The sequence below is a fragment of the Cimex lectularius genome, unplaced genomic scaffold (assembly GCF_000648675.2).
Source record: "Cimex lectularius strain Harlan isolate CLEC.00 unplaced genomic scaffold, Clec_2.1 scaffold97, whole genome shotgun sequence".
Lineage (NCBI taxonomy): Eukaryota > Metazoa > Arthropoda > Insecta > Hemiptera > Cimicidae > Cimex > Cimex lectularius.
This window is the reverse complement of record NW_019392672.1, coordinates 188434-202074: the sequence shown is the minus strand read 5'-3', so window position 1 is coordinate 202074 and position 13641 is coordinate 188434. Positions and strand designations below refer to the sequence as shown.

Sequence of the window (13641 nt, the reverse complement as noted above, 5' to 3'; positions counted from 1 at the left end):
TGTTAAAATTAACTTAAGTTGGTTCAATCTACCATTGATTTAGTACTGGTATGAACCAAAAACTGGAAAAAAGTCAGTTTTTGACTTATACTACCCAGCTGGAAGTTTTTCTTGAAAGGTGAAGTTGTTATTAATTAAAAACAGTGCTTTAAGAAAAATTTATTTGATTTTATTGAATATTAACACTTCTAATAATTTTTTTAATACTTTAATTTTAAGAGCAAAGCACTAAAATAGTGAAAATGCAGCTTGTTACAAGAAAACGGCTAATTTTGAGGTGTTTATGTTGAATTTGTTGCAAAGCGGAAATAAATGATTATAAAATTGTTGTTAAATCGTATAAGAAATTCTAAAACACTTTGTAAGTTTTAAGATAAAAACTTAGACGATTGACGAGAGGAATGTTTGTTCGGGTAAATTTCGACTTTATGGCATAGCAACGATCGCGATGGATACCGGGCTCGTTTGTGCTTTTTCCACGTACAATTTACATCTGTTCAACAGTAGTTTGATTTGTTTTTTTGATTTGTTTATTTCAATTGAACGAGGATGGAGGTGTTCGGTCGCGACGACCATTCCGTCGACAGCGAGGAGATCTCGAATATGCTCGTCTCTGACGACGCCGAGCTCAGAAAGCTTGCGAGGAGGATTCGGATTAAAAAAAGACAACAGGAGTTGGAACCGAGGTATTTCGATTCATTTTAATATCCAGGGTTGGAACTATTAAATAAAACCAAAACTTTTACAGGGAAAAAACGGTACCTCCAAAGACGGAAGCAGAAAAGCAGATGGAAAAGAGCATGGATCGTATAATGAACCTTCTAAATACAAGCTATTTGTCTGTAAATAATTTCTTTGTTTAAAACATTCTATACGTGTCAATGGATCTTCAAAACTTAAACATAACATATATCAATGGCATTACAGCCTACTAAAAGGCCATGGCTTCCTCATGCAGAAACTTTAGCCATTTTGTTTTTCCAGTTCAGACAGCATAAAACAGGCCACACTGCTAAATTAAACTTTTTTACATAGACATCACAAACATGCGCTATAAGGCGTGGTATTAGTTAAGCTGTCATATGATGATCAATCAATCATCTCAAACTTTCATTACTGATCTATCCATCCAAACATCATCTACTGACATATTGGATAGATCCATCAATCAATCATAGTTACAAACTTGCTTTGTACGGCTTGTTTGTTAGTAGGTAAACTGTCATATCAGATGGATTGATCAATCAACCATCATTACAAACTTTCTTCGTTTGCTTTGGTAATAGGTTAACTCGTATCAGATCAATCAATCATCATTACAAACTTTCATAATATGGTGTAGTAGTAGGTAACGATAGGATGGAATCGTAATACAAGCTTGCTTTGTATGATTGTTTGTTTATAGGTAAACCGTTGTATCACATGGATTGATTAATGAAACATCATTACAAATTTTCTTTGTTTACGTTGTTAGTAGGTTAACTGTTTAACAGATGGATTCAACCATCATTACAAACTGTTATTGTATAACATATTAGTAGGTCAACTGTGATGTAAGATAAATCATTCAATCAACCATCATTACTAATTTTCATCAATCATTTTGATCAATCAGCTATAATTACAAACTTTCATTGTATAACATGTTAGTAGGTAAACTGTGGTATATGATGGATCATTCAATCAATCATCATTACAAACTTTCATTGTGTAGCATATTAGTAGGTAAAGTGTCATATCAAATAGATTGATCAATCAGCTATAATTACAAACTTTCATTGTATAACATGTTAGTAGGTAAACTGTGGTATATGATGGATCATTTAATCAACCATCATTACAAACGTTCATTGTGTAGCATATTAGTAGGTAAAGTGTCATATCAAATAGCATGATCAATCATCTATAATTTCAAACTTTCATTGCATAACACGTTAGTAGGTAAACTGTCATATCAGATAGATTGATCAATCAGCTATAATTACAAACTTTCATTATACGGCAGTTAGTAGGTAAACTGTGGTATATGATGGATCATTCAATCAATCATCATTACAAACTTTCATTATACGGCATGTTAGTAGGTAAACTGTCGTATCAGATGGATCAATCAATCAACCATTATTAAAAACTTTCATTGTACAGCATGTTAGTAGGTAAACTGTCATATCAGATAGATCAATCCGCCATATCACAAAATTTTATTAGATGGCATGCAAGGAAGTAAACCATCATATTAGGCAGAGGATTAATCAACCATTTGGGTGTTGCACCTGGGCATTTGTACGGAAAATGTGTGTCTTATTCTGTTATGTGAATGACAAGCATACAGCAAATAAATGACCAAAAATAATAAATTTTGATTATACTATTATAATGTTTTTATTGAATCTAAATAAGCTTTGACTGGATTTTTTTCTATAGTTTCGGTTTTCAATAGCTATGTTACTAATCAAACAGCAAAAAATTACATACTTAAAGCCGTGTTTTGTTTTGCACATAAAATAGTAGGTTGTTCTGATCAAATTTGGCAGTTGAAGGTTCAAATTTTTATGTCCACAATTGATTAAAAAGGGTTATTTCCTTTATCAGATTTTCCCAAATAAAGTTGCATAAAAATATTAGTGTGAAGGTCACATACTAATTGTATTTTCAAAGAGCAATTTCTTGAAAGAAATAATCTTATTTTCAGGTGACCAATATCCGGGTAGCTGCTGTCAAGAGTGACCAGGAAAGGCAGAAAGTGCAAATGGAAGAACAAGAACAGATCAGAGGCCTGATCAAACAAGAAGCTGATTCTGCACATAGAAAGTTTATGGAGATAAATAACAAATGGGAAGAGATAAAACACCTCAATGATCCGCTTGACATTCACAACGAGACCAATTTACAAAGAGGTAAAATATTAAGATTTTTTGCTCTACATACCAAATTCACAAATCCACCGCCAATGGCTAATTATTTATAAAAATTTAATTGTAGAAAAGTGCTTACAATTGCTTGAACAAAAAGATGAGATTATAGAACAGTTAAAAAGCAACTTGGTTGAGTCTGACAAAGTATTTTTTAGTGAATTAAATAAACAAAATGAATATATAGATATACTCTCGGACAGGATAAATTCTCAGATCTACGTAATGAATGATTGCTTTCGTCAAGAACTGGAAAGATTAGAAGTAAATTAAAACACATTATTCTATTTTTTAAAAATAAAGTTTAATAATATATATTTTACACTATATGTATTTGTGTACAGAAAGTTATTACAATGGAAAAAGAATGTCTTCTGAAAAAGCGGAGGCTGCATTTTGACCATATAGCTAAAGAAAAGGAAAATCTTGAGATGTCAAATTTAAAAGGCAAGTTTCTCATGATTAGGGATCATGAAAATGAAATGGACGAGATGATGGTCGAGCAAGAAGAAGCAATGCGACTGACAAAACTCGAATTGACTAAAAAAATCCATGTATGAACATTAATTAATATTAAAAGGATTGTACTTAACATTGATTTTTTGTTTTAAAGAAATTAACATTGGAGCTTGACAACATAAGGAATGTCTGTATGATAAACACAGAAAAACTGACATATAACTACCATGTTCTTCAAAAGAGAGAGGGTGAGAATCGTCTGATCAAGTCCCAGCAGAAACAAGTCATTAACCAGTGAGCCGAAATTATCATTGTTTGACTATAAAAACAACATAATTTGTCCTTTGTGGAATTACAGCTTGCAAGAAACAGTGACTGCTTTGAGGAGGAAGTCAGCAGAAGAAAGCATGAATGCCAAGATAAAGATCGACCGTTTGACAAAAGAATTAAAATATTTGCACAACAATGTCAAAGACACATACTACAGGGCTCAACTATTTTCAGTATCAAGCTCAAAAAAATATTTTCAACTGTGGGACTACAATCAAAAAGTTGTTGAGGAACTTATCAATAAGGTGAGACAAAGATTCCACAACAGAATTTCTTTGTTTTGGACATACTTATTGTAAAATAAGCTCTTAAGGTTAAACTCTTTTAAATAGCCTAATTACAAAGTTATTAGAATATTATTTATTCATGAGATTTCTCCATGTGATCAATGGAGCTGAAATAGGTTTAATGTTGATTTTAATAAATGATTAAATTACAATAAAACAGACTTGCTTAACTTTTTACAGTTGGTTTTTGATGTCAATTCCAAAAATGATTTGTAATGCTGTTACTTGTCATTTTTGTCTGCCTTTTTTTATTGGGTTGGTCTACCAGATGTATTGTAGTATTTTGTCTATGGTATGAGATCCCCAATACTGAAGTGGCAAAATTCTGAAATGCGTCCAACCTAGTGAGGAAGGCAAACCAAAAGGACCAGAAATGACCAAACACTACTATTTTATATTTATGTAAAATCATTTCATCTTGCTTTCAGTTGGTGGGAGCTGATAAAGCGTTTTATGATTTTCAATTCTGCCTGATGTGGCAGCCGCCTCAATGTTCTTTCAAGAGGCAGGCCCTACCATCTTACATTGCGGCAAAAAAAACCTTAAAAGGTAAAACAATATCTTTAAGAATGTTTAACGGCAGCTACTGGGTCCTTCACCCACTAGAAACCCTAGACCAACACGCATCATCAGCATAAATTTAAGATTAATGTTATATGCGGCAATGTTCTAGACATGAAAGGAAACATCGGCATAAGTAGGAAACTGCCACCAATGTCTGCTGAGCAGAAAAATCGTCTCTTGAAAGTCATAATGGACAGCATTGATGAGAGGGTTGACTTTCTTGTTGAAGACAACATCAAAGCTTTTGTGGAACCTCTAAAAAATAAGAACAAGAAACTAGTAACATTGGACACATTATTTACGGTATAAAATCACATATCATGGAATCCCATGCAAAAAATTACATAACTTTAAAATTATTTTGTTTAAAAAATATTTCTCAATTGTGATTTATTTATAAATTCATAAACTTTTAAACCTTGGCTATTCTATTAAATCAAATTGAGAGTAATATAATTCCATTATCATTAATGAATAAGAATAGGTGATACAAATAATGTTTAAAGTCACTTTATTTTAGGCATTGAATATAAGAGAGCTAGAAGACATAGATTATGTATCAAAATTCTTTTTACCATACATAAAGTGCATTACGTGTTTAAATGAGGGCAGAGAAATTGTTGTGAAAGATGATGAGGATGAGGACAGCCTAGGTGAAAAAGTAATGTATGTAGTTTGAAAATTGTTCTTTTTTTCTTGTCTTCTTCAAGAGCCGTTTTGCAGTGGTAATGAAAAGGAGTACACTTATGGAGATGGAAAAGAGGTCGTGAAGCATGACGACATCACACAAGAGAAGCCCATCACCGATGTCATCTCTGAGAAGGTCCGCAACCAGTTCAACATGGCAAACATGATTGTACAAAATGAGTTCTGCTCTTTGGAGGGCGGGTAAGAAAATTTGTACGCCTTGTCTTGACACCGGTCTAATGGGTATCTCTTCAGTTTTGACTTTATGAACGATGAGGGCAACTACACTCTGAAGATGGACACAATGCCAAGAGGATCAGACATTGTACACAGGCAGGATGTTTTAGGTGAAATTTCCAACTTATCAGCTGATATTAATCTGATTTAATAGTCATATTTTTATGGGGTTTTATTGTAAATTTTGAAAGGCATAACTCACTGATTCAAAATTCAAAATCTCCACAACAAAATATATTTATTATTATTAGTTTTTTTATTAAAGGGTTAAAGGGTTAAAGGGTATCAAATAACTAAAGTCATTACCAGCCCAATAAAAAATAAAAATAAATATAAAAAATAAAGTCAAGTTAAAAAAAAAGAAAAAGGAAAGAATGGATAAGAGAAAAAACAGGGGAAAATATATAAATAATTAATTTAAATGAAAGGTTCTGCAATGAAAAGTTAATGCAATAATGGGTGGTGGGTGTATTATTAATTTTAATTTACTTACCCACTTCCTATACAAATTTCTGCATGAAGCGCAAGGAGCTCAGGCCCGATTCCTTCTGACTTCATGGCAGTTGTTTTGACAGATGTCCCGTGGATTTAAGCTATGGTCGAATATGGTAAAATGTGTTGGGGATTCCGTGAAATAATTATTATCATTATTATAATATGTTAATTATTAATTAATGATTTATGTAATTTGCAATGCAACGTAAAATAAGAACTGAATCATAAGAGGTGTGCAATGAACGAGAGCAGGACTATAATTGATTTAATATATTTTTAAAAGGGAAGGTGGTGCAGGGTACGGATTACTTTATCTTAAACATAACAACTTATTCTCTAGAGCAGTGGTCGGCAAACTCGTCATCCAAAAGAGCCAGATATAATCAAAAATACAAAATTGATGTTTATTAATCTTAAGCTTTCCTTTATTAGACATTTTTATGGAAATAATTAGAATTAAAAGTACGGTTTTAATAAGTTACCAAGTAAGTAATAAGTTAAAAAAAACTGTAATTAAATACTTAAAACTTGGTGTCATTCTTATATAAAGATAACGTTTATTTAAAAATATAACAAGTTAAATAATATAAAAGGTATCCTTAAAAAAAAAAACTACAAATACTCCACTAATGTGAACAATGCATTTCTCCGGAAAGTAGGGGTAAGTCAGGTTTGAAGTTGTTTTTAATTTTAGGCACGATTCCAAGTTCTCATCGATAAGGATTTCTTAATCTACTCTTGATAAAGTTCATGCTTGAAAATGATTGTTTGCGTAAATATGTAAGCCCAAGTAAGGAAAGAACAGGAAACGCTAGTTTCTTCAGTTGATCATCAACATCATCCAGGTGTTAAAAATCAACATATCTTCCCTCGCCAGATCTTTCAAAGTAGACCAATTTTTCTGTAAACTTAATTCACATTTATTTTTCTCCAATAGCTGCAAATCGGTTTAAAGACGCTCGAATTTTGAGCTCCAAAATTCTTTATTTTTTAAGTCCAGCAACTGCATTTCAAATCTGCCAATATCAATTTAAAGGGCAAAAAATTAATTTCTGTTACCGTTGCATTCAAAAGTTTTTTTTAAACAAAGGCTAGCGTCGCTTTGTTGCTTTTAAAATGTTTGAACCTGCTGAGCAAATTTCTTCATAGCAACATAGTGCTTCCTGATGAATAATACATTGGTAAGTAAGTATCTCGTGATTAATTTTTTCTTTAAATATAGCGACAGTCCCATTTGTTGCACCTGTCATACTTTTCGCTCCACATTTAGTGAAAGAGCCGCGGTTTGCCGACCTCTGCTCTAGAGGGTTGGAACACGTTGAACACCTTGTTTAATCGTTTAATAATGATTCAAAAGATCTTTGTAGAAGAAGAAATTTAAAGAAGGAATTTAAATAAAGAGAAATCAGCAGGGACTAGGTTTTACATTAATAGGAAAATGAAATTAAATTTCAGCTCAAGAATAATCCAGGAGGGATCCAGCTAACAGCTTTAGCAAATTGATAATTCTTGGGTAAAATAAAATAAGGGAAAGCACTTGTACAACTGAATAAGAAAATTAATCAAATTTATAATGAAAAGAGGAGAAATAGGAGAAATAATTAGAAAGAGGTGCTTCATAAGAGAAGAACAGCAAGATTGAGGAAGGAAGTGTTTTTCAATGAAAAGGATTATCGCAACTAGCAGATTAAGCATACAAAATTATTTACAAACTTTTTTCAATTAATTAATATTTATAAAAGGCATTGGTTGAGATAAAAAAGTCAGTGTCACGAGTGGGATTCGAACCCACGACCTTCGGCTAAATACGCCGCTGCTCTACCACTTGAGCTGTCGTAACTTCGATCTGCTTGGACGCCAACTTCCCATCTCAACCAATACCTTTCATAAATATTAATTAATTGAAAAATGTTAATTGGTCATTCGGATCACGAACTGTATTCTATTCACAAACACTAAAATTTACAACTGGCATTACCAATATTTTTTTCTGGTCACAGCAACCCTGTAGCCAGGGAGTTTATTCAAAACTACATGCTCTCAATTTGAATGCAAGTATTTATTGAAGAGAAGGTATTGACTACTTGAAGTTTAATTTGATGTATGATTAGTATTATGGTCGAGGGTAGAATAAAAACAAAATTCCAACTTTGCCAAGCTTTTGACCTGGGCTTCAAGGCCATCGCCAGCCCCTATATTTTCAAACAAATTAACAGTTATTTTATAAACAAAACAAATACTATATTAGTTTTTTTTGCATGCATTTAACATATATATCCATATAATTGTATATTACATTAAGTATATAAAGAGAACATTTTTTCTTCTTTCCCTAGATGCTAAACTTAGAATGTATCAAAATTTAAATTATTTACAAAAGTTAAGAATCAGGTGCCTTTCCACTAATACTGCTAGTGGATTCTTGCAGCAGTACTTCCCTCCAAAGCCGGATCCTGCAGCTTGCAAAAAGTGGTCACCCATTTGTAACTCTCCCTTGCTACATCCACTTGACTGCTTAAAATTTACATAGTTTTATATGTGTGAACAAGGTAAGCCTTCTTCCTTACAAATGGTGTGGGAAAAAACCTTTTTGTGTGGGAGCTTTACTTCGCTTCAACCCATTGTGAATTCCATTCAGTTAGCATATTAGTCCTATTTTGGAGCCTCACGTAGCTAAGTGGTACCTTCCAGAACTCTACTGCCATATAATTGCTCATTGCCACTTCCGTAGCTTCTTGGTCTGCTGCATTGTTTCTTTTATTACCAGTCTGACCCATTGGAATGTTATTTCCCAACCGTTACTTTTTAAGCATTGTAAGGTCTTTTTGATGATTGAATCGACAGCTCCATACTTAGGCTACTTGGCCAACTGTTTTGATGGTTGGTGATTTTGGACCTTCCTGTTCCAAGATCCACGTTAACGATTTGGAGATTGCCCAAAGCTCTGCTTGGTTGTTGCTGACATTTTTATTCTTCTTCTGTAAATATAACATACATGTTCATAAATATCTACATTAAGATATTCTCAGATTTAGCTTTTGAGGATAGCAAGATCCTCTTATCATATTGATAGAATTGCTAAGGAGCTAATGTTATCTGTCAAAAATGTTTCAAATAATAATTTTGAAAAATAGATAGAAATTTTTTTTCTTTGACCAACTTTGTAGTTTGCTTCTTTACCCATACATAGTAGCTTATCAATGAATAAAAGCAATAAATCATCTTTTAAACATGTTTCAGGGATGAATGTAAAAGGTAAGACAGCAGATTTACCATTTGTTTTGGCTGAAAAGGGCAAAAAATGTCTCCAAGAGAAAAACGATAAGAATGTTTCAAGTGACAAGATTTCAAAAGGTATTGAATCTAAACAAAAACCATTTTGCATATTACACGTGTGTTATTTTGTAGAAGTAAAACAGCAATTGGCGAACCTGAATTGCAGAGAGGTGAATCATGTACCGGGAGTGAGCCCAGTTAATGTTTGCAAAGCACTTAAAGAATTTGCGATCAAATTCAATGAGGATAAAGGAAGGTAAAAGGTTCGAATATTTTTAACAATGAAAATTTTGTAAATTTGTGTATTTTCAGTGATAACACAGAGCTCTTGAGCCACATGGCTTCCAAGAAGCATATCTCTCTTGCACGTTTGTTAAACCTTGATGATATTGAGGGATTTTGGCGACGGTACACTACAATCTTCAACAGAGACAAAATTGCTCTTTGGAATGCTTTTCTCGTTCAGATAAAGGATTATTACCGAATTCTATTAAGTAAGCATTTTTTTAAATATTAAAAATTGCTTTGTCTAAAGTGTGAATTTTTAGGGAGACATTATTTAAACCAAGAAATAAAGGCTACAAAAGCCAGAAATCAAGAGCTTAGGAGGCTGTTGCAGCAATATCTGCACCCAAAGTTTAAGGTAAAACGATGTACAAAAAAAAACTATTATAACATTAGATTTAGGGAAACATTAAGTTCTCAGAGCCGAATTAATTTTATAAAAACTTTTTTTCAAATTAACAGAATTCAAATCACGAGGAATTGTACAATAAAATACACAAGTTTTTTGAAGAGGAGCCTTCCACCATTTTCCCACCAGGAGTTGACTTCGGCATATTGTCAGACAAAAATGAAGAAATGTCTATCCTAAGTTCAAACAGCCAAACTTCATCAGTAGCATCCTTTTAATATTTAAAACAAAAATTAATAAGTAATATTAATATGAAATAAAGTATAAAAAATTATTTAATCAAAATGTGATTTATATCAAATTATTTCTTTAGTTTTATCGAGAGACAAGAAGGATAAAAATAATACAGAGAGTAGTAACGGAAGGTGTAGTGCCAGAAGTTCATAATTTTATATCAAATTTTCAAACATTCTCTCAAAAAATAAATTATTTATATATAAACGTAGAATGTAATGTTTTTGGTTTAGTTTGTGTTTCTTATATAGAGAATTAGAATTAATACTGGTGTATGCATTTATGGGAGGTTCAATTATTTTTTGTTTATTCATTTTACCATTTTACTCATTATAAAATCTAAACTAATGAATTAGTTTTAACTAACCTTTATTTATTTTGCAAAATAAACATTTTTTTCTCTAAATTTGGTCATTATTGATCATTTTGGTCTGCCTATTCTCATGAGATTGGAATTTCAGGCGTTTTTCAGCATTTTCCCTCTTCAATGTTGCACCTGTAAAAACTGTATTTATTCTTCTGGTATCATAGTTCAAGATTCAATATAAATCTTGTTTTTGATATCTGGATCACTGAAAAATATTCATTTGGTGTGTAGAACAATCATTTGTGTATTTTTTTGTGTACTTGACAGTTGTCTGTTTGTTCATGCGTGTGTGCATGTAGAGATGAAAGAATGAAAGCACATAATGGGGTATAGAGTTGTTTTCAGTGTTCCTTTCAACTGAGTTGTTTATTTATGTGCATTTGTAAATGAACATTGTTTTTGTGTGTTATATATAAATAAAATGAGTTCATGGAGTATGAAGTTATTTTCAGTCTTCCTTGAACTGTGCTTTTTTTGTTTATGAACGTGGGTCGTGTAAGTTCTATGTGTGTTGTACATTGTTGTGAATGTGTGTTCGTATGTGTAAAAAGATTATTTAGTAAATTGAGTTCATGGAGTGTAGAGCTGTTTTCAGTCTTCTATGAACTGAAGCTCCAATTATTCTTTTGTTATGTAATTTTGGTAATTGCATGATCCCGACTTCTCATTTTGCAGATTGTTTTTCCTGGCTGGCAGAGATGAAGTATTATTTTTTTTATTATTTAATAATTGTCTTTTATAAATACATATATATCAAAATTACGTTTCATACAATGGATAAAAGATTTTCTATATTTTGAGATGTTTAATCTCCACTGAAGGACAAAATAAATGCACCCGCCTTAAATTTTAATGTATTTAGATTTATTCATATTTTGCATACCAAAAATAAGTTTGGTTGTAAAAATAAGACATTTATAATTAGACTTAATTAATAACAATTAATAATTAATTGATATTAATTATTAATTAATTAGACTTAATTATAAAAACAATTATTGAGTAAAGAAAAAAAGAAGACAAAAATTGGTTTGTCCCCCTTATACCGAGTATATCTTACCTCTGTCATGGATCACGTCTGTTAAAAAGCCTTTGCATTTTTTGGAAAAGATCTCTGGTAAAATCCTGAGGATTCTTTCCAATTCATCATGAACAGCCATTTTCAACTCTTTTAGGGTGTTAGGACCAGGGTCGTACTCTTCGATTAAGTTGGACCCAATAAGGTGTTCGATTGGGTTCGAATCTGGACTTCGAGTTGACCACACCTGGCACAAAATTCCATACTCACTCAGGTCATCTACAATGCTTGCTCTATGGGGCGTGGCATTATCCTGCATTATCAAGAATTTCTCACCGATGCTGGGGCCGATGGCACTACGAGTTCTTCGATTATGTCTTGTAAGTGTCTTTGAAGTTAGAGATCTTTCTCGCACAACAATCGATTCGGCGCGGGCGTCCAAGACAATACCACCCCAGAACATCAATGACCCACCGTGGAATGTCACCTGAGGAAGCATGGGGTGCACCTTTCTTCTGAGCGTCTCCATATGAAATTACGCCCATCTGAAAATTTGAGGCCAACTCTCACCTCATCTGTAAAGCCAAGTCGTCCCCAATGTTCTAATGTCTCTGGCCATCTGAGCTACGGTAAGAAGAGGTCCACATTTTCCATTGTAGAGCGATTTACACTCAGTATCCTGGCGAATTTGTGCTGGCTGTAGCCTTCCTCTAACAATGTTATGATCCTGACACTGTCATACTCAAACCTGGAGCCATTGAATATGTTTAAAGAATAAGAATAATTCAAATGAAATCAACGAAGTAAAAATATTAACTGAAAACGTTCTTTAGGCATAGCAGAATCGAAGGGCTTAAAGCTACTTTTTGTGTAAACGGGACTAATCACTACAAAAGTAAATAAAGCATTATTTACTATTGTTCAGAAATCGTGAGATGCGGTCTGGTGTGATGTAGGTTTCAGAAAAACATTTTCTTTATCGTGCCAACGTTTCGATCTTTATTGAGATCATCTTCAGAGCTCTAGTGTTTGTCTTCTGTGTAATTGTGCCATTCTTGCGTGTCGTGTTAACCCTGAAGATGATTTCAATAAAGATCGAAACGTTCGCACGATAAAGAAAATGTTTTTCTGAAACCTACATCACACCAGACCGCATCTCACGATTTCTGAATAATTATCGATTAACGGTCACTAATCACCACACATTAGTTACTATTATTTTGACTATGATAGCTCCTTATTTCTTGCACCTAACGGACTTAATTTTAAACTAAATAAATTGACTGGTGCGTTAAATTTGTCTATCAGTGTATTTTGGTTGAATATAGAAGAAGTAAAGTAAAACAATTTTTGATACACAGGACAACTCGTTGTATGTCCAACTACAAGTTTTGGGCATCGTGGACGCCCAAAGGTCAGACCATTACTGGACCTGGTACAAAAATAAAACAACAATTAATATTTTTCAATTAATTAAGGTTTTTAGTTGAGATAAAAAAGTCAGTGCCACGAGCGGGATTCGAACCCATGATCTTAGGCTAGATATGCTCCTGCTCTACCACTTGAGTTATCATGACCTCAATCTACTCGGACACTAACTTGGGGTTGAGATGGGAAGTTGGTGTTCGAGTGGATCGAGGTCACGATAACTCAAATGGTAGAGCAGCGGCGTATCTAGCCGAAGGTCGTGGGTTCGAATCCCACTCGTAACACTGACTTTTTTATCTCAACTAAAATCCTTAATTAATTAGATTAGACATTAATTGGTCAAGCGGACCACGAAAACTAGGGAATTATTAATATTCTTTTCTAACGGCTATGGGTGCTAATACAAAGCCTGACGCTATATAGTGGGCTACATAACGCACTAATGTAGAAAGATAATGGATTTAATTTTAAACTAAATAAATCGAGTGGTGCGTAAATTTGTCCTCCATTGTACTTCACTTCGATAAGCAGTGCGTCTCTTAAAGTACTGACGTTTTCGCAATTTATCACCACTGATAAATCCTGACTAGAATCCACCTATTGTCGTAAGGGCTGTTCCGGGTCTTTTCACACGCTAACCCCTTTTGTGGGTG

The 13641-nt window shown here is 33.1% G+C and overlaps 1 protein-coding gene across 1 annotated transcript; it reads left to right on the top strand.

The window, feature by feature from the left end:
* The first annotated feature begins 457 nt into the window (after positions 1 to 457).
* On the top strand, positions 458 to 10581 carry LOC106667119 (dynein regulatory complex protein 1). The gene is made up of 17 exons (XM_014394830.2): positions 458 to 686; positions 749 to 842; positions 2693 to 2897; positions 2983 to 3176; positions 3257 to 3466; positions 3526 to 3665; positions 3730 to 3946; positions 4417 to 4537; positions 4662 to 4855; positions 5073 to 5218; positions 5276 to 5440; positions 5495 to 5586; positions 9212 to 9325; positions 9380 to 9503; positions 9560 to 9741; positions 9796 to 9890; positions 9995 to 10581. The coding sequence occupies exons 1-17, from the start codon at positions 550 to 552 to the stop codon at positions 10157 to 10159; spliced, it is 2595 nt and encodes an 864-aa protein (XP_014250316.1). The 5' UTR covers positions 458 to 549; the 3' UTR covers positions 10160 to 10581.
* Positions 10582 to 13641: the final 3060 nt, after the last annotated feature.